We start from the raw sequence: 22,210 nt of genomic DNA on the forward strand, positions 1-22,210 counted from the left end.
CGTAGTCCTGCAAATTTTTTCCCTTCAAGTAGTGCTGAAGACTTGTGCTCCAGAACTAGCCGCGTCTCTAGCCAAACTGTTCCAGTACAGCTACAACACTGGCATCTACCAAGTATGTCCTGTCCACAAAAAGCAGGACAAATCCAACCCGGCCAATTAACGCCCCATCAGTCTACTCTCAATCATCAGCAAAGTGATGGAATGTGTCGTCGATAGTGCTATCAAGCGGCACTTACTCACCAATAACCTGCTCACCGATGTTCAGTTTGGGTTCCGCCAGGACCACTCGGCTCTAGACCTCATTACAGCCTTGGTCCAAACATGGACAAAAGAGCTGAATTCCAGAAGTGAGGTGAGAGTGACTGCCCTTGACATCAAGGCAGCATTTGACCGAGTGTGGCACCAAGGAGCTCTAGTAAAATTGAAGTTAATGGGAATCAGGGGGAAAACTCTCCAGTGTCTGGAGTCATACCTAGCACAAAGGAAGATAGTAGTGGTTGTTGGAGGCCAATCATCTCAGCCCCAGGGCATTGCTGCAGGAGTTCCTCAGGGCAGTGTCCTCGGCCCAACCATCTTCAGCTGCTTCGTCAATGACCTTCCCACCATCATAAGGTCAGAAATGGGGATGTTCGCTGATGATTGCACAGTGTTCAGTTCCATTCGCAACCCCTCAAATAATGAAGCAGTCCGTGCCCGCATGCAGCAAGACATAGACAACATCCAGGCTTGGGCTGATGAAGTGGCAAGTAACATTTGTGCCAGACAAGTGCCAGACAATGACCATCTCCAACAAGAGAGAGTCTAACCGCCTCCCCTTGACATTCAACGGCATTTCCATCGCCGAATCCCCACCATCAACATCCTGGGGGTCACCACTGACCAGAAACTTAACTGGACCAGCCACATAAATACTGTGGCTACGAGAGCAGGTCAGAGGCTGGGTATTCTGCAGTGAGTGACTCACCTCCTGACTCCCCAAAGCCTTTCCACCATCTACAAGGCACTAGTCAACAGTGTGATGGAATATTCTCCACTTGCCTGGATGAGTGCAGCTCCAACAACACTCAAGAAGCTCAACACCATCCAGGACAAAGCAGCCCGCTTGATTGGCACCCCATCCACCACCCTAAACATTCACTCCCTTCACCACCGGCGCACCGTGACTGCAGTGTGTACCATCCACAGGATGCACTGCAGAAACTCGCCAAGGCTTCGTCGACAGCAACTCCCAAACCCACGACCTCTACCACCTAGAAGGACAAGGGCAGCAGGCACATGGGAACAACACCACCTGCACGTTCCCCTTCAAGTCACACACCATCCCGACTTGGAAATATATCGCTGTTCCTTCATCGTCGCTGGGTCAAAATCCTGGAACACCCTTCCTAACAGCACTGTGGGAGAACCTTCACCACATGGACTGCAGCGGTTCAAGAAGGCAGCTCACCACCACCTTCTCAAGGGCAATTAGGGATGGGCAATAAATGCTGGCCTTGCCAGCGACGCCCACATCCCATGAACGCATAAAAAAAAAATTATCTAATTCCTTTTTGAAAGCCACAATTGACTCTGCTTCCACCACCCTTTCAGGCAGTGCATTCCAGATCATAACTGCTCGCCGTGTAAAAAAGTTTGTCCTCATGTCGCCTTTGGTTCTTTTGCCAATCACCTTAAATCTGTGTCCTCTGGTTCTTGACCCTTCTGCCAATGGGAACAGTTTCCCTTTATTTACTTTATCTAAACCCTTCATGATTTTGAACACTTCTATCAAATCTCCTCTCAACCTTCTCTGCTCTAAGGAGAACAACCCCAGCTTCTCCAGTCTATCCACGTAACTGAAGTCCCTCATCCCTGAACCATTCTAGTAAATCTTTTCTGCACCGTCTCTGAGGCCTTCACATCGTTCCTAAAGTGCAGTGCCCAGAATTAGATACAATAATCCAGTTGTGGCTGAACCAGTCTTATAGAATCATAGAAGTTACAACATGGAAACAGGCCCTTCGGCCCAACATGTCCATGTCGCCCAGTTTATACCACTAAGCTAGTCCCAATTGCCTGCACTTGGCCCATATCCCTCTATACCCATCTTACCCATGTAACTGTCCAAATGCTTTTTAAAAGACAAAATTGTACCCGCCTCTACTACTGCCTCTGGCAGCTCGTTCCAGACACTCACCACCCTTTGAGTGAAAAAATTGCCCCTCTGGACCCTTTTGTATCTCTCCCCTCTCACCTTAAATCTATGCCCCCTCGTTATAGACTCCCCTACCTTTGGGAAAAGATTTTGACTATCGACCTTATCTATGTCCCTCATTATTTTATAGACTTCTATAAGATCACCCCTCAACCTCCTACTCTCCAGGGAAAAAAGTCCCAGTCTGTCTAACCTCTCCCTGTAAGTCAAACCATCAAGTCCCGGTAGCATCCTAGTAAATCTTTTCTGCACTCTTTCTAGTTTAATAATATCCTTTCTATAATAGGGTGACCAGAACTGTACACAGTACTCCAAGTGTGGCCTCACCAATGCCCTGTACAACTTCAACAAGACATCCCAACTCCTGCATTCAATGTTCTGACCAATGAAACCAAGCATGCCGAATGCCTTCTTCACCACCCTATCCACCTGTGACTCCACTTTCAAGGAGCTATGAATCTGTACTCCTAGATCTCTTTGTTCTATAACTCTCCCCAACGCCCTACCATTAACGGAGTAGGTCCTGGCCCGATTCGATCTACCAAAATGCATCACCTCACATTTATCTAAATTAAACTCCATCTGCCATTCATCGGCCCACTGGCCCAATTGATCAAGATCCCGTTGCAATCCCAGATAACCTTCTTCACTGTCCACAATGCCACCAATCTTGGTGTCATCTGCAAACTTACTAACCATGCCTCCTAAATTCTCATCCAAATCATTAATATAAATAACAAATAACAGCGGACCCAGCACTGATCCCTGAGGCACACCGCTGGTCACAGGCCTCCAGTTTGAAAAACAACCCTCCACAACCACCCTCTGTCTTCTGTCGTCAAGCCAATTTTGTATCCAATTGGCTACCTCACCTTGGATCCCATGAGATTTAACCTTATGTAACAACCTACCATGCGGTACCTTGTCAAATGCTTTGCTGAAGTCCATGTAGACCATGTCTACTGCACAGCCCTCATCTATCTTCTTGGTTACCCCTTCAAAATACTCAATCAAATTCGTGAGACATGATTTTCCTCTCACAAAACCATGCTGACTGTTCCTAATTAGTCCCTGCCTCTCCAAATGCCTGTAGATCCTGTCCCTCAGAATACCCTCTAACAACTTACCCACTACAGATGTCAGGCTCACTGGTCTGTAGTTCCCAGGCTTTTCCCTGCCGCCCTTCTTAAACAAAGGCACAACATTTGCTACCCTCCAATCTTCAGGCACCTCACCTGTAGCGGTGGATGATTCAAATATCTCTGCTAGGGGACCCGCAATTTCCTCCCTAACCTCCCATAACGTCCTGGGATACATTTCATCAGGTCCCGGAGATTTATCTACCTTGATGCGCGTTAAGACTTCCAGCACCTCCCTCTCTGTAATATGTACACTCCTCAAGACATCACTATTTATTTCCCCAAGTTCCCTAACACCCATGCCTTTCTCAACCGTAAATACCGATGTGAAATATTCATTCAGGATCTCACCCATCTCTTGTGGTTCCGCACATAGATGACCTTGTTGATCCTTAAGAGGCCCTACTCTCTCCCTAGTTACCCTTTTGCCCTTTATGTATTTGTAGAAGCTCTTTGGATTCACCTTTGCCTGATCTGCCAAAGCAATCTCATGTCCCCTTTTTGCCTTCCTGATTTCTCTCTTAACTCTACTCCGGCAATCTCTATACTCTTCAAGGGATCCACTTGATCTCAGCTGCCTATGCATGTCATATGCCTCCTTCTTCTTTTTGACTAGTGCCTCAATCTCCCGAGTCATCCAAGGTTCCCTACTTCTACCAGCCTTGCCCTTCACTTTATAAGGAATGTGCTTACCCTGAACCCTGGTTAACACACTTTTGAAAGCCTCCCACTTACCAGACGTCCCTTTGCCTGCCAACAGACTCTCCCAATCAACTTCTGAAAGTTCCTGTCTAATACCATCAAAATTGGCCTTTCCCCAATTTAGAATTTTAACTTTTGGGCCAGACCTATCCTTCTCCATAGCTATCTTAAAACTAATGGAATTATGATCACTTGTCCCAAAGTGATCCCTCACCAACACTTCTGTCACCTGCCCTTCCTTATTTCCCAAGAGGAGGTCAAGTTTTGCCCCCTCTCTAGTCGGGCCATCCACATACTGAATGAGAAATTCCTCCTGAATACACTCAACAAATTTCTCTCCATCCAAGCCCCTAATGCTATGGCTGTCCCAGTCAATGTTGGGAAAGTTAAAGTCCCCTACTATTACCACCCTATTTTTCTTGCAGCAGTCTGTAATCTCCTTACATATTTGCTCCTCAATTTCCCGTTGACTATTTGGGGGTCTGTAGTACAATCCTATCAAAGTGATCTCTCCCTTCTTATTTTTCAGTTCTACCCATATAGACTCAGTGGGCGAACCCTCGGATATATCCCCTCTCACTACTGCCGTGATGTTCTCCCTAATCAAGAACGCAACTCCCCCTCCTCTCTTACCTCCTGCTCTATCTTTCCTATAGCATCTGTACCCTGGAACATTGAGCTGCCAGTCCTGCCCCTCCCTTAGCCATGTTTCAGTAATAGCTATAACATCCCAGTCCCATGTACCCATCCATGCCCTGAGTTCATCTGCCTTGCCTATCAGACTTCTTGCATTGAAATAAATGCAGTTTAATCTAGACTTCCCTTGGTCTTTGCCCTGCTTTCTCAGACCATCTGTCCGGTCATGTTCTGTACACTCTCCCTTACTGCCTTTTGTTTCTGTCACCATTTTATTTCCCACTGACTTCCTGCATCGGTTCCCATCCCCCTGCCACATTAGTTTAAACCCTCCCCAGTCTTTTATAAATGTTCAACATAAGTTCCTTTCTTTTGTACCCTATGCCTCTATTTATAAAGCCCAGGATCCCATATGCTTTTTTAATCGCTTTCTTCCTGCCACCTTCAAAGATTTGTGCACATATACCCCCAGGTCTCTCTGATCCTGCACCCCCTTTAGAATTGTACCATTTAGTTTATATTGCCTCTCCTCGTTCTTCCTGCTAAAATGTATAACTTCGCACTTCTCTGCGTTAAATTTCATCTGCCCTGTGTCCGCCCATTCCACCAGCCTATGTCCTCTTGAAGTCTATCACTATCCTCCTCACTGTTTACCACACTTCCAAGTTTTGTGTCATCTATAAATTTTGAAATTGTGCCCTGTTCACTGAAGTGTACCCTGTAATCACATGGATAATATTTTGGGACTCACGTTGAACATAACAAAAACTTGGTACTGGTCCTGGCCCAGGACCTCTGCTGCTGGCCACACTAAATTTTGCAGGGTTAGGGTGAGGACCCTTCATTTCCATGTGAATGGTGAGAACCCGTGCCACTCAGAATGCATCTAGGGTACCCGCCTTGTGCCATTGGCCACAAATTGAGTTAGCGGTTGACAGATCTGAGGGGGGGGGAGGTTATTGTTCCCCCCCCACCCCAGAAAGAAGATCAAAGTGCCCCCAGCAGCCCCTTTTGTCAGGGGCCACATTTGATCATTTTAACGAAGTGTTTTTTTTCCTTCAGGGGTCCAGGACACAATCCCAGGTAGGGCGCACTTCTATCTTTTGGCTGGCTTTTTTGTCTGATCACCGCCAATGATATGCTGAGCCTCTCTGAGGGTCAGGAAAGCAGGAATTCCCGATATAGGATGTTCCCATTCTGTTAAGGAGGGATTTAATAGAGGTGTTCAATATTATGAGTGGCTTTGATAGAGTAAATAAGGAGAATCTGTTTCCACTGGCAGGAGGGTCGGTAACCAGAGGACACAGATTTAAGATAATTGGCAAAAGAATCAGAGGGGAAATGAGAAGAAATGTATTCACGCAGCGAGTTGTTATGATGTGGCATGTGCTGCCTAAAAGGGTGGTCGAAGCAGATTCAATAGCAACTTTCAAAAGGGAATTAGATAAATACTTGAAAAGGAAAAATTTGCAGGGCTATAGGGAAAGAGCAGGGCAGTGGGACTAACTGGATAGCTCTTTCAAAGAGCCGGCACAGGCATGATGGGCCGATTTGGCCTCCTTCTGTGCTGTATGATTCTAAGATTCTATGACCCGATCTTCACCTGTTTGGGGGTGGGTGGAAGCTCCGCCCTGACAGGCAATAGAGAAAATTCCTGGGGTAGGCCTGGATCCAGTTATGCCAGATTGTAGCCTAATTCGCAGCTCTTCTGGTCCACTCCCGTGGAGTTATGGCAGGAGTGCCCCAGAAGGGCTGCAGATTTTCAGCCCCATAGAGTTTTACAACACAGATGGAGGCCATTCAGGCCATTGTGCCTGTGCTGATTTTCTGAAAGAGCTATGCACTTAGTCCTATTCCCCGTCCTTTCCTCATACCCTTTTAAATTTGTTTTTTTCAAATAACCATTTCTCTTTTAAAAGCAGTTACAGATTCTGTTTCTGGCAAAGCACTCCATTTCCTAGCAACCCGTTGCATAAAAGAAAAATTCTCCTAACTTCTGCCTTATTTCTTCCTTGATGATAATCTTAAACACCCTATAGTTAGCATCTCACTATTTAGTGGAAATAGTTTTCCTCCATTAACAGCGTGAAAACCTTTTATAATGTTGAACAATTCAATTTGAGCTCCTCTTAACCTTTTCTATTCTAGTAAATAGAGCCATCATTTCTCTGGACTATCCTCAAAATTAAGGCGCTCATCCTTGGTATCACCTTAGTGGATCTCTGTCACACCCTCTCCGTGCCCTTTACATCTTTCATAAAGTAAAGTGCCCAATATTCTAACTGTGGACTAACCAGTGATTTTTATAAGTTTACCATTACCTCTTTGCTTTTGTACTCTATTTCCCTACTTATAAAACTTAAGGTCCCATATACTTTTTTTTTCAACAGCTTTATCAACTTGTCCTCCCACTTTTAATGATTTGGATATTTAAACCCCTAAGTCTCTCTGCTCCTCTCCTCTTTTTAAAATGTTACCATTTAGCATACATTTACTCTCCTTATTCTTCCTCCCAAAATGTATTACATCGAGTTACATCGAAACTAAAGCACAGAAACAGGCCATTCAGCCCAACTGGTCTATGCCGGCATTTATGCTCCAGACGAGCCTCCTCCCACCCTACTTCATCTAACCCTATCAGCATATCCTTCTATTCCCTTCTCCCTCATATGCTTATCTAGCTTCCCCTTAAATGTATCTATGCTATTTGCCTCAACTACTCCTAGTAGTAGCGTGTTCCACATTCTTACCACACTTTGGATAAAGAAGTTTATCCTGAATTCCCTATTGGATTTGTTAGTGACTATTTTATATAGATTCATAGTATCATAGAAGGAGGCCATTTGGCCCATCGAGTCCATGCCGGCTCTGTGCAAGAGCAATCCAGCTAGTCCCTAGTCCCGCTCCTCCACCCTATCCCTGTAGCCCTGCAATTTTTTTTACTTTCAAGTACTTATCCAGTTCCCTTTTGAAGGCCATGATTGAATCTGCCTCCACCACCACCTCAAGCAGTGCATTCCAGGTCCTAACCACTCGCTATGTAAAAATGTTTTTCCTTATGTCACCTTTGGTTCTTTTGCCAATCACCTTAAATCTATGTCCTCTGGTTCTTGACTCTTCCACCAATGGGAACAGTTTCTCTCTATCTACTCTGTCTAGACCCCTCATGATTTGGAATACCTCTATCAAATCTCCTCGCAACCGTCTCTGTTCCAAGGAGAACAACCTCAGCTTCTGCAATCTATCCACATAACTAAAATCCCACATCCTTGGAATGATTCTAGTAAATCTCTTCTGCACCCTCTCTAAGGTCTTCACATCTTTCCTAAGGCGCAGTGCCCAGAACTGGACACAATACTCAACTTGTGGCCGAACCAGTGTTTTATAAAGGTTCATCATGACTTCCATACTTTTGTACTCTATGCCTCTATTTATAAAGCCCAAGATCCCGTATGCTTTTTTAACCGCTTTCTCAACCTGCCCTGCCACAATCAATGAGTTGTGCACATATACCCCCAGATCTCTCTGTTCCTGTATCCCTTTTAGAGTTGTGCCCTCTAGTTTATATTGCCTCTCCTCGTTCTTCCTACCGAAATGTATCACTTCGCATTTTTCTGCATTAAATTTCATCTGCCACGTGTCCGCCCGTTTCACCAGCCTGTCTATATCCTCTTGAGGACTATCACTATCCTCCTCACTGTTTACTACCCATCCAAGTTTTGTGTCATCTGCAAATCTTGAAATTGTGCTCTGTACACCCAAGTCCAAGTCATTATCATATATCAAGAAAAGCAGTGGTCCCAGCACTGACCCCTGGGGAACACCACTGTACACTTCCCTCCAGTCTGAAAAACAACCATTCACCACTACTCTCTGTTTCCTGTCACTTAGCCACTTCTGTATCCATGTTGTTACTGCCCCCTTTATTCCATGGGCCGCAATCTTGATGATAAGCCTACCCTGCGGCACTTTATCAAATGCCTTTTAAAATACCATATACAACACATCAACTGCATTGCCCTCATCTACCCTCTCTGTTACCTCATCAAAAAAATCTATCAGGTTAGTTAAACATGATTTGCCTTTAACAAATCCGTGCTGGCTTTCCCTAATCAACCCACAATCATCCAAGTGACTGTTAATTCTGTCCCAGATTATCGTTTCTAAAAGTTTGCCCACCACTGAGGTTAAACTGACTGGCCTGTAGTTGCTGGGTTTATCTTTATACCCTTTTTGAACAAAGGTGTAACATTTGCAATTCTCCAGTCCTCTGGCACCATCCCTGTATCTACGGATGTTTGGAAAATTATGGCCAGTACCTCCACAATTTCCACCCTTATTTCCCTCAGCAATCTAGGATGCATCCCATCCAGACCGGATGACTTATCTACTTTAAGTACAACTAGCCTTTCAAGTACCTCTTCTTTATCAATTTTTAGCCCATCCAGTATCTCAACTATATCTTCCTTTACTGAGACTCTGGCAGCATCTTCTTCCTTGGTAAAGACAGATGCAAAGTACTCATTTAGTACCTCGGCTATCCCCTCTGCCTCCATGAGTAGATCTCCTTTATGGTCCATAATTGGCCCCACCCCTCTTACTACCCGTTTACTGTTTACATGCCTGTAGAAGACTTTTGGATTCCCTTTTATGTTGGCCGCCACTCTATTCTCATAGTCTCTCTTTGCCCCTCTTATTTCCTTTATTACTTCCCCTCTGAACTTTCTGTATTCTACCTGGTTCTGACTTGTGTTATCAACCTGATATCTGTCATACTCCCCTTTTTTCCATTTCATCTTACTCACTATCTCTTTTGTCATCCAGGGAGCTCTGGCTTTAGTTGCCCTACCTTTCTGCCTCATGCAAATGTGCCTAGAATGTCCCCGAACCATCTCCTCTTTAAAGGCCGCCCACTGTTCAATTACAGTTTTGCCTGCCAATCTTTGCTTCCAATTCAGGCCAGATCTGTTCTCATCCCATTGAAATTGGCCCTCCTCCAATTGAGTATTTTTACTTTAGAGTGGTCTGTGTCCTTTTTCATAGCTATTCTAAACCTTATGATACTATGATCGCTGCTCCCTAAATGCGCCCCCACTGACACTTGCTCCACTTGGCATGCCTCATTCCCTAGAACCAAGTCCAGCAATGACTCCTTCCTCGTTGGGCCGGAAATGTACTGGTTAAGAAAGCTATCCTGAACACATTTCAAAAATTCCTCCCTGTCTGTGCCCCTTATATTATTATTGTTATCCCAGTCTATATTAGGATAGTTGAAGTTCCCAGTTATGACTACTTTATAGCTTTTGCACCTCTCTGTAATTTCCCTGCAAATTTGCTCCTCTATATCCTTCCCACTGGTTGGTGGCCTATAGAATACACCCAGTAGTATAATGGCACCTTTTTTGTTTCCTAACTCTAACCAAATAGATTCTGTCCTTGACCCCTCCAGGACATCCTCTCTCTCCAGTACTGCAATGTTCTCCTTAATCAATACTGCCCCCATTCCTTTCTTTCCTTCCCTATCTTTCCTGAACACCTCGTATCCAGGATTATTTAGTACCCAATCCTACCCTTTTTTGAGTCGGGTCTCCATTATCGCCACAACATCGTATTCCCATGTGGCTATTTGTGCCTGCAGCTCACCAACCTTGTTTACCACGTTTCGTGCATTTACACACATGCACTGCAAACCAGTCTTATTTATGACCTCTAACTTTCCCCTACAAGTGGAAACATTTTCTCTACGTCTACCCTATCAAGCCCTATCATTATCTTAAAGACCTCTATCAGGTCACCCCTTAGCCTTTTCTTTTCTAGAGAAAAGAGCCCCAGCCTGTTCGTCCTTTTCTGATAAGGATATCCTCTCAGTTCTGGTATCACCCTAGTGAATCCTTTTTGCACCCTCTCCAAATCCTCTATATCCTTTCTATAATATGGAGATCAGAACTGTATACAACATTCCCTAAGTGTGGTCTAACAAAGGTTCTATACAAGTTTAATATAACTTCTTTGCTTTTCAATTCTATCCCTCTAGAAATGACCCCTCGTGCTTGATTTGCCTTTTTTATGGCCTTATTAAACTGTGTCGCTACTTTTAGTGATTTGTGTATCTGTACCCCAAGATCCCTTTGCTCCTCCATCCTGTTTAGACTCTTAGGGGGTAATATTGGATAACCCCCGAAACCAGGCGCAGGGGTCGCGGTTGTCGAGATGCAGGCAGCATGTAACATTCATGCTGCCTGGTGATTTCTATGATTGCTGCGAGCAGCCAGCGCTACCTGCATTGTTGAGTGGCTGCTCACCAGCAGGGGGACCAGATATCACGAGTGGCTAGCACCACTTAAAGGCAGCCTGCAACTCTGAAAGGGAAGGTGCACTGTGGCTGCAGGAAGTGGTGGAAGTCAATTGGGAAATTAATCTGTGCTGCAATATAGTGCAGCATGGTAAAGATGGGACCTCTGGAATTTTTAATGAGCAACAACTGGGCTGCTCAAGGTTTGCGGGACTCTGATATTTGCAAAATTTAAGATATGGGTCCGCACAGAGTCTGAACGGAAATCAGACATCGCACACGTAAAACACAGATGCAGGACCCGTCCCTATGTTTACAAACTGTTGAGTTATTTTAAAACATTGAATAAAGGTTGCGCACCACTAAATCCCACATCCTCCAATCTGCACACCAGACTCCAGCAAACTGCCGATCTGAGTTTGTATCGGGCCTGCGAGAGAGCATACACCAATGTTCTCTGATGATGCAAGAGGTGGACAGAAGGAGGGGCATCCTATATCTGTGGGGGGCAAGAGGCTCTCCAGACATATAGTCCCGAGGCAGTGGGAGGCAGTAGGGGATGAAGTCAATGCCAGGCGCATAGCACCACGAACATGGATGCAGTGCAGGAAGAAGTTCAGTGCTTTGACATGAGTGGTCAAGGTGAGTGAGGTCAACGGTCAAGTGGCATCTCCTACCAACTGCACCACTAGCCGCATCCACTGCTCCATGCACTACACCCCCCATCACCCACCGACCAACAAACTCTTCCTAACAGTACTCAATTCTTTCAATCAGCTGCTTCCTCTCACCCTCACACATTACCACTGTTGCAAGCCGCACACCCACAACTCACAGGTCACACACACTGGCAGCTATTCAACCATGACAGCCACATCACCCAAACATCTTGCAGGACACTCACCGACACACATCCCACTTTCTTGCAGGGAAAGGTGGCACATAACAGCAGGCAGCAAGTGGCAGTGGCTCCATGGAACATGAACCTGCTGTCCTTTCTCAGGATGACAGCATTCCTGTCCCACCCCTGCCACTCTGCCAGTGCCTTTGCTGTTGCCTGTCAGCTAGCCAGCCCACTCCCTGTAGAGTATTGAAACTTTATTATAGGAACATAGGAAGATAGGAACAGGAGTAGGCCATTTAGCCCCTTAAGCCTGTTCCACCATTCAATGAGATCATGGTTGATCTGTGACCCAAGTCCATATACCCGCCTTAGCCCCATATCCCTTAATACCTTTGGTTAACAAAAGTCTATCAATCTCAGATTTAAAATTAACAATTGAGCTAGCATCAACTGCCATTTTTGCAAGAGAGTTCCAAACTTCTTCCACCCTTTGCGTATGGAAGCGTTTCCTAACTTTACTCCTGCAAGCCCTGGCTCTAATTTTTAGGCTATGTCCCCTAGACTAGTGTAGGAGACCTCAAGTGTAGGAGACCTCCAAAAATAGGTACAAATGCATCAGCAGCCAGAAGCAATAATCCAGCAACTAACGTGTAACTCCTGCATGATCCCTTTAAATAGCGCTGGTCGGAGGTTGGTGGGGGGGATCCTCCATGCTGTTTAAGATCTGGTCAGCTGTGTGAGGTTAAGACATTGCATTGGCTGGAGCGTTGAGTTCCAAAATCGCATTGGTCCCTTTAAATCAGCATTGCACACTGATCTACCGCATATTGTACATGGTGCTGGCGTTCGTTACCTGTGTGTGTGCGAACGCCTTTACCAATATGGGGTCCAGCATACGTCACATTAGAAGTGTGCGTGTGTATTCCGGAAGCCATTTTTGGAGTTTAGGAGGCCACATAGCGCCTACAAAACGGGTGCTGCGTGGCCCAATTTAGCCCCCTTATTATCCAAGCAGTATATGGCCTCCTTATTCTTCCTACCAGTTAACACATTCGCTATTTGTGTGTCATCTGCAAATTTTGCAGTTGGGCCCCCTATACCTAAGTCCAGATTATTTATATATACGGAGGAGAGCAATTTTCTCAAAACTGCCACGATGGGCCACTCACTGTCATGTCTTGTCACTTCTTATTTTCAGGAATGCAACTGAGAATCTCACTTCTCATTAACATTTGATTTTATGATCAGAAGAACCCCAGGCAATACAGGAATCGCAACAAAATAGAAATAAACATAAAAAGAGAAAGGAAAACAGTACTGCAATGCTGCTTACCCGCTGAGCACACCGAGTACCAAGTTAAGCACAAAAAATGACCCTGTGATGATAAGAGTAACAAAATAGATCCATGGCCACTGATTCCCTGCCACATCATTTACCTGGAGAAATGGAACGATAATTAGTGGGTTTTGCTCAGTATCTGAGCACAGCAAGGCCCCATGGGGATTGTAACCATATCACCAGCACATGAACCATCCTGACAACTTCCATCTGGAAAAGCAATTTCCCTCTCAGCCAAAGCCTAAAATTATATAGGTCTCATTTATTTTTACTTGCTGATGACTAGGAGAAACTCGTCATGGCACCTTGCCTGGGTACAGTGGAGGGAAGAAAATAGGTAATTGGGAAGGAGGTGGGGGGGGTGTGAAGACACCAAACTTACAGCTTACCCGCTTAGCACACCAAGAACCAGATTTAGAACGAAAAAGGATCCAAAGATGACCAGACTCACAAAATAGACCCAAGGTAACTCATAGCCCATGGCATCCTGCATCTGAAAAGATGAAGGAAGGTTAACAGAGAGAAAGTTAGCAGATGAAAATCCATAGGCATGATGGGATTAAAGACTCATGGACTATAGATATTGTGCTTTCAGACATGCACTGAAATTTAAAGACATGCACATCTCAGATACAGATTTTAAAAAAAACATAATATAACTCCATGCAAATCATACCCTTTAGTTTAACAGATATGCTCCTACCATTATGCGTAACACTCCTACATATGCTTACCATGGTTTTTATATAGTACCTTATCTTGTAGAAACAGTTCAAAAGTGTTTCACACAATGAATTTGAATTATAATGATTATTGTTATGTAGAGAAACTAATAATATCAGGATGGTAGAGCAATAGGCCACTCAAACCATATTATTTATCATGCAGGTCCTCTAAGAATCCTTTTAAAATACTTTTTTCCTCTCAGCCAATATTCCTCTACTCCCTACTAAATCACAAATCTGATTTTTTTTTTGCTTTCAATGTTTCAGTTGAGTAGCTGAGAGGCAATCTACTGCACAAGTTGCCAACTTTTTAGTGTGAAGAAGTTACTCAAGTTCCACTTTCAGATTTATTAGCTCATAAATCATATAATTAAAAAAATATGCAATGTACTATAAAAGGGCTAGGGGAAATATTTACACATACTGTTGTATTTTATGGAGCAATCTTTCATCAGAATTCTTTATAGGAAAAGTTGAAAAACACATCACTTTTTCTTTAGCACCTGCTTCAGCCTTAAATTGTTCTTTATCAACAATCCGAACAAAATACACTGAACAACATAAGCTAGATATTTCCTGTTATTAAAAAGATAGCATTCCTTTGGTTGTAATGAATTAAAAATCAAGAAAAAGAATTAAATAAAACATTTTAAAAATCTGTTAAACCATATTTTTCTGTGATCTCATCTTATTTTACAATTGAAAATCAACAGATATATTGATGGCTAAAGTGACCAAATTTAATTGCAAATTAGTAAACTAATCTGATGGAGTGGTCACTTGTAGGTACTTTGTTTGTATTACAAAAGAGTAGCTATGCATATTCATGGTTTATCTTCAATAAGAAATTGAAGTCCAGATTGTTGTCTTTTCTTTCACATTTTGTTTACATAAATAATTTAGACCATCATCTTTTCTTTGAGTTTATTTTTTTCTCCCATTTCTTTAGACTGCCCTACAGCCTAAAGTGATATTTGAGAGTCAACAGAAGACCTGCAGCCAGGATTTTGTTTGTGGTGTTTTGCAACTGTATACCAGATCAACTCTTTCTTTGATAAATGCAGTACTCTTATAAATGTGATTTGTTTCTTTTTTTCCTACGAAGTACATTAGAATAACTAATGACTTGCTCGGTTAAGAATTTTTTCTGATGTATTAGTAAATTAGGCAACACTCACAAAATTCAACCTTACATCTTCAAAAGTAATTGAAGACAAATTATGTGGAAACTGTAAAACACATTCCAAAAGAGACAAGAAGAAAAGTACACACAACTATGGATTGCCACTGTAAATGGAAACTCTACTGGGCTAAAACTTACTTTCAAATGTTTCCTGTGACTTTAATAATATGCAATACATGTAGAAAGAAGTCCTGTTTTGAGTTGTTTGCAGAACAATAAAAAAAAGTCTCAAGATAATAGGTATGGTTCAAAAATATTTCACAGCATACAGAAGTGCTATTTAAATCTAGAAATTATCATTTGCGATATCAGTAGATGAATGTTTAACATGTTTGTATAACATTTTTCTGTCAGCTATCTTAACACAGGTGGTGACCCATTTATTTTAATTGGGTTAAACTAAATATGGGTTAACTGCTAGTGTAATGGACAGAGAGATGTCAGCCGAATGCATTAAGCATTCAACTGCTGATATTACTAATAGTAATTTCTAGGCTTTACAATTATTTTCTTACCTATTTGTTTATATATGTGATTGAACTAACATATAATATATAAAAAATGAGGAATGGTATTGTTTTTAAATATTGAAATTCTGTATTTTATAATGAACTTGTATTTTCCTTGTATTTGGGCATTTTCCAGGAGATGTTGAGAAATGAATTTTTCTCCACAAGGACACAGTTTGTTGTAATGGTGAGTTGCTAATCTTAGCCATTGCAACATGGGGAGCTGCTTCCCTAGAGGATGAGAAGTCTTGCTTGTCATTTTCTCAACTACTGCTCTGAATTTTCTGACCTGAACATTTGGATTAGTAACAAGTTTGTTTTTAATATATTGTTTAAGTGATTTATTTCCTCTTTATTAAGGTGCTCAACTGGTCAGCTGTGATTATTTTCTGAGTGTTGATAATCTTTGTGAACAACAGGTACCATGGTACTGCCGAGAAAAAGAAAACTGGCATTCCTGCATGTTTGTATGTTCTTTGTATTGTAAAAAAAAAGCTTGATAGATGCTCTATCAGAGGATACCCACAAGCCCACTCCAAGGTGCCTTGACTCCCATTCTCAGAGCAGCACAACCTAATATATCGTGTGTCATTTTGATTTCCCACACGGCTCATTCTAGTCATTTTTGGAGGGATGCTTACAATTTAGAACTAATTAATGTCAAATTATAAGCAGATTTGTTTTGTGAACTCATTGTCACTAGGTTTGATTAAGCCAAAGATCATTTCACTTGGCATTCCTAACAGTAATCACAGAGAGCGAAGTGAAATTTATCTTATCAGTCTGGTCTGGAATTTAATTCTTGCCCAAGAGGTGAAAGAACATGGGCCAAGAAATTGGGTCATCCCTGAAAAGAGATGCGACCCCAGTGAAGTGCATGCTGCATGTGCCTAATGAGGCCTGTATCGGCAAACTGCAGTTGCCAGTCGCAGCCCCAAAGGCAGCTGGTCCGTCCGGTGAAACACGAAGAGGTGGTAAACAGAGTTTGGAGCAAATGGTGGCCGGCAGCGGCCCGCGAATTTAATGTAGATCTGGGAGGAACACTCCTGCTCCTCCCGGCTCCACAATAACATATGTAAAAATGTTAGAACTTACCTGTTGAGAGGCAACCTCCTGCGGTCCCCTTTTCAGGTGTGTGCCCTGGACGCCTATGCAGGAGCCTTTACCAATATAGCGGATGGCGCACTTTACACCTGTAAAACGGGCAGGGTGCCAACCAATGTCTAGGCCATAGCATCTAATGCAGGTGTAAAACGGGCGCCAAATGTCCAATATCACGGGCGGCGTGCGCATGCATGTTTTAAGCAAGAAGTGAGTCCCCATCCATATTGGTATAGGCATCAAAAGAGGCGTCCAGAGTCTGCACTTGACACAGGCGTTAGGTACTTCGCATATGCAAAAAGGGGCTAAATCCTGTTTGATGCACCCTTTTCCAAATTGGTTTTCCTGAATGCAACCGGTGCCAGCCGTAGGGGTTGATCCCTGCAGGCACAAATCAATTTCTAGGTCCACTCTGTCATCTCGTTTCACAAAAAAAATTCTTTTAATGAATTGTCATTTAAAAATAAAATAGTGATCTTAAAAACAATTTGAGAGATGTGGGTTGATTATCAAAAAAGAACATAGACAAATTACATAATTAAATATCATTTAAGGAATCAAGCTTTTAAGATCACATGATGTTGTTCTCTCCCCATTTTGTTCTTCTCCCCCCATTAAAGGCACTAAAATCCTAAAATGTTGTTTGGTTTGTTTCCTATGTTGGCCAGTAAATAGGCTTCCAAAAGAAATAAGTGCTAACACTTGGTACTCAAAGAGTTAAGGAAAACACTGCAGAAATTCCATTCGTCATTAATGAAAATGACACTGCTTCAGTGTAAGTTCTTTTTAAATGCTTCTGATGATATATGAGATGTAAAATCTCAGGAGATCTGCACCGTTTCCTTGTGAGTCTTTGGAGTATTAAATTTCAGTGCATGATGCGATTCTCAGGGCTTTTGATCTTTAAAGGTCTGAGATGTTCATCACAATGGCTCAAGTGCTACTTTCTTATAGGCTGTTCATGGAAATAAAACCCTCAAGGACAAAACATATTAAAGCAAAATGGATAATACTGCAGGAATGTGTATATAGCAGTTCTTTCTCCTTGACTGATTCACTCCTACAGTTTTATTTTATTATAGTTTAGAACAATTGTAAAAGGAAAAATATCTAATCTGATCATGATTCCCTTTCACTCATTCCTTGAGGCTATTTAGTCCTTTTTGAGCTTGCTTTGGATTCTCTGAATCATTCAAAAATAGCCAATACTATGGGCTATAGTGTAACTATAAATTTATAGAAATATTTTATGAAACAGATGAAATCAGAAAAAATCAATAATGAAATGTTATTTAGTAGTATTTCTCAGAGTTAAAAAAGGAGGGAAGAAAACTTGTGAGTGCCAGTCATGCACTGCAGAAAGTAGTACTGTAAGTTACAGGGAATTAACTGGGAATTGATAGGATTCCACTCTCTCATAATAATTCCCAAAGGGCTAGACAGAGGTAACCGTGGATTACACAAAAAAGATTACCCACTTTGTAAGATTTTCTTTATCCTTTGATATGATGCATCCTTCACACATCCTTAAAGTTAAGTGAGGCTGGATTCAACATTACTGGAGGCCATATGGTGGACAAAGACCCCTAGTGATATTTCTAACATTGGTTTGTACTGACATCAAGCAATATTAACCCATGTAGTGCCCCTAATTCCTTACCCTATGAAGGCGATGCACACATTGGTACATCAGCCAGTTTTAATCGATAGCACAACAAAAACTAACAGCACAAAAAGCTGCTGTATGAACTTCATGAAAGGCCTGAGTTGGGGGTCATTTTAATAATTAGGGCAGGTGGTCCATGCCTGTGCAGCAACAGAGGCATTTGCCCTGACTGCTGATTGGAAAATTGGAGCAACATCCTCTGATGAAGGAGCAAAAGGCCCTTGAAGGGTCAAAGAGTCCTTAAGGATGAAACACCAGAATGTAGAAAATATTCAATCCCCTCTGGGAACTCACAACATTGGGCCTAGAGAGAGCATAATGGACAAAATTCCCGAGCAGCCTAAGAACTTCCCCAGACTTGCCCCCAGAACAGTCTTTGGATGTGGGTCTGGATAAAAGACTAGTTCATCCCCACCCCTGACTGGAATTTGTTCTATATTTTGCAGAGGGTGGACACCTAGTGGATCTAGGTTCCACCCTAAATTCCGACCCCACCAAAGGCAATCCATCCCTCTTCAACCCTCCTACTTTACAGATCTGCAAATTGTAGATGGTATCCCCCGCTGATCAGGTTCAAGAGTTAAGCTCTGAATGTGGACCCCTCATCGATATAAATTTATAAAATGTCCGCTATAAGGATCAATTGAGAAACTGGCAGTACACCATGAGTCTCAGGATAATACTATGCTCCTGGAACCTCCACCTCAGATCCACAGGAAATGTGATCTCTGCTGGATGGAATAACAGTACCTTCAGATAAGACCACTGATGAAGCAGGCCGAAATGTGGGGATCTCGCAACCAGCCTCATGCTGGATACAATGATGGTTGTTACTGCCATTTGATAGAGAACACTAAAGCAGTGGTTGCTGAAATTCTTGTCTTCTTGCAATCTCTGTCCGTTTAATTTTTATATACTTGTATGAGATTCCCCTTAACTGCCTTAATTCTAGAGTGTAACACTTAAGCTTCTCTAATATTTTGTCATAGCTCATCCTTTTTACACTTGGGATTAGTCTTGTCTGTGTCCTTTCCAAAGCATTCATAACTTTTTTTGTGTGTAGTGATCAAGATTGTACACAGTACAGTGTCTATGCTCCAAGCAGACTCCGCCCTGTCTACAAGTCAACTTCATCCCACGACAGGACCTCTGACTTTAACTTTGGACACGCATATCATCTCCTTTCTATTTTCTGTTTACAACCAGGACATAGCTATCCTAATCTTTGCCAGGCCTATGTAACCTGAATTTCCTGTGTCCATTCACTTGCGCATTTTGGCTGCTGCTTCGGACCTGACCCAGTTATTTCCATCACCCTCTTTTTCTGTTCTCTTGACACTTTTTGGGCCCTTTTCTCCTGTCTCCTTACCTTCTTGTCACCCAGCCATGCCTACGTTCATTTCTCCTCTCTTGGGTACTTTGCCCCCCCCCCACCAATCCCTACCCCAACCCTTCACGTCCTCTGCCATCCTACTCTCCTGCTACTGTCTGACTTGAATCTGCCTTGGATAAACCCACAGCTACCCTCTGTGCATCTCAGAGCATTCTACTAAGGGTCCATCGAGGCACCAGCTGCTGCCTCCTTACAAGCAGCAATACCAACTGCCCCATCATCTTCTCTCAACAACCTTCACCTGCAACGTGGCTGCTAGGAGCTAACCTCACCAATCTCCTTCCCATCCCACTCACCTCTCCCACGACTGCCTCCTTGGATTCTGCCAGCAGATCAAAAATCTCCGCCCCTCTCCGCATTCCCCTCCAGAATGTTCGTTCACTTATGAACAAGGCCCTTGCCATCCATGACCTTATTGTAGATGATTGCATTGATATTATGGCTTTGATGGAAAGTTGGCTCACTGGTGGCAACACCTTGCACTTTACTGAAGCCTCGGCGCTGTCTATACTTTCCACCACCTGCCCCGCTCAAACCACCATGGTGGTGATGTGGCCCTTATCACCAAATCACATCTTGGTCTCTCCCCCTACTCCACTAGCACTTTTTCCTCCTTCAAGCACCTCACTTTGTTCCATCCCTGTCACTTCTCGTTTAAAATCCTCGTTCTCTACTATCATCCCCGCCCAAGTCCTACCCCAAGTTTCTCCTTTCCTTCCTGCCATCTCTGATCATATCCTTGTGTCCCTAACATTCACAGCACCCTATCCCCTTCAAAACTCACTTCCTTCCATGTCCACCCCTGAAAAAAACTCTTCACCCAAGTCACTTACAACTACACTTTCATACTCCCAATTGTCTAGCCTTTGGCCCTCCATTCACAATACTTCTGCAGCTGCCGAACTGCTCAATCACTCCCTCACCTCTGCCTTTGATGCCTTAGTCCTCAGAAAATCCTTATTCTCTCCCACCCTGATCATTCCCCTGATATGGTCCTCAGGTTCAGCCTACTTGTTCGACATTCAGCGGATGAGCCACAATTTGTCGCACCAAGTCCCGTTCACCCATCACCCCTGTGCTCCCTGACCTATACTTGCTCTCGGTCCCCAACATCCTAAATTTAAAATTATTATCCTCGTATTCAAATCCCTTCATGGCCTCATACCTCCCTATCTCTGTAACCTCCTACAGCCCTACAACCATCAGGGAACTCTGCATTCCTCCAACTCTGACCTCTGATGCATTCCCTCACTCCCTTCACCTCACCAATGGCGGCTGTGCCTTCAGCCATCTAGGACCTAAACTCTGAAATTCCCTCCCTAAACCTCTCTGCTTCCCGATCCTCCTTCAAGATGCTCCTAAACACCTACCTCTTTGACCAAGCATTTAGTCACCCATCCTAATATCTCCTCCTTTGGCTCAGTGTTAATATTTGTTTGATTAAGCTATTGTGAAGCGCCTTAGGACATTTTTCTATGTTAAAGGCACTATATAAATGTATGTTGTTGTTGCACACTCATTTTCTAAACAAATCTATTATTTATGGATCAATTTCAATGTTCAAACACACAACTGCCATATACCAAATGGGTTCAGTAATTAAAAGATTAAAATATATGCTGCAAAAACAAAATAATTTAAATCATTTTAAATTATACTGCATAAATATTTTTGTTACCACTTTCTCCTAGTTTTCACTGTTCACTGTTTGTTTCCAATGGCAAAAAGTGCAGGGTAATGAGTAATGAACCAGATTTAGTTAACAGCTTGACTGTGCGTGAACATCTATCCAATAGCGATCATAACATGATCGAGTTCAAGGTAGTGTTTGAAAGGGAAAAAAATGAATCAGCTGCTAAGATTCTAGACTTGGGTAAGGCCGAGTTCAATGGGATGAGACAGTGGCTGTCCACAGTAAACTGGGCAAATCTGTTAATGGGTAAAACGACTGATGAACAGTGGGAAATGTTTAAAGAAACATTTAACGTGTTACAGGATCGGTTTATACCCCTGAGGGGCAAGAACTCTACTTGTCAAAAAAAACAGCCATGGACAACTAAAGAGGTAAGGGACAGTATAAGACATAAGGAAAGGGCATACAAAAAGGCAAAAAATGGCACAGATCCTGGCGAAAGGGAAAGATACAAAGTTCAACAAAGGGTCACAAAACAGATAGCAAGAGCTACAAAAAGAGAGTATGAAAAGAAACTTGCAAGGGATATCAAAACCAATACGAATAACTTTTATAGTTATATTAGGAAAAAGAGGGTGGTCAGGAGCAGTGTTGGCCCCTTAAAAACTGAAAGTGGGGATATTGTCATTGACAATGGGGAAATGGTGGACATGTTGAATAATTACTTTGCGTCAGTATTTACAGTCGAAAAAGAGGATAGCATGCCAGAAATCTCAAGAAAACTAATATTGAATCGGGGACAGGGACTCGATAAAATTAACATAAGTAAAACAACAGTAATGAAGAAAATAGCA

The 22,210-nt window shown here is 42.9% G+C and overlaps 1 protein-coding gene across 1 annotated transcript in view; it reads right to left on the reverse strand.

Annotated features, from left to right (window-relative positions):
- The window catches only part of LOC137334460 (voltage-dependent L-type calcium channel subunit alpha-1C-like), a 435,374-nt gene that overhangs the window by 299,094 nt on the left and 114,070 nt on the right, over positions 1-22,210 (reverse strand). The window contains exon 6 of the mRNA XM_067999141.1: positions 13,536-13,639. Coding sequence (XP_067855242.1) covers positions 13,536-13,639 — 104 coding nt within the window. The remainder of the gene's footprint in view (positions 1-13,535; positions 13,640-22,210) is intronic.

The sequence above is a fragment of the Heptranchias perlo genome, chromosome 18 (genome assembly GCF_035084215.1).
Source record: "Heptranchias perlo isolate sHepPer1 chromosome 18, sHepPer1.hap1, whole genome shotgun sequence".
Lineage (NCBI taxonomy): Eukaryota > Metazoa > Chordata > Chondrichthyes > Hexanchiformes > Hexanchidae > Heptranchias > Heptranchias perlo.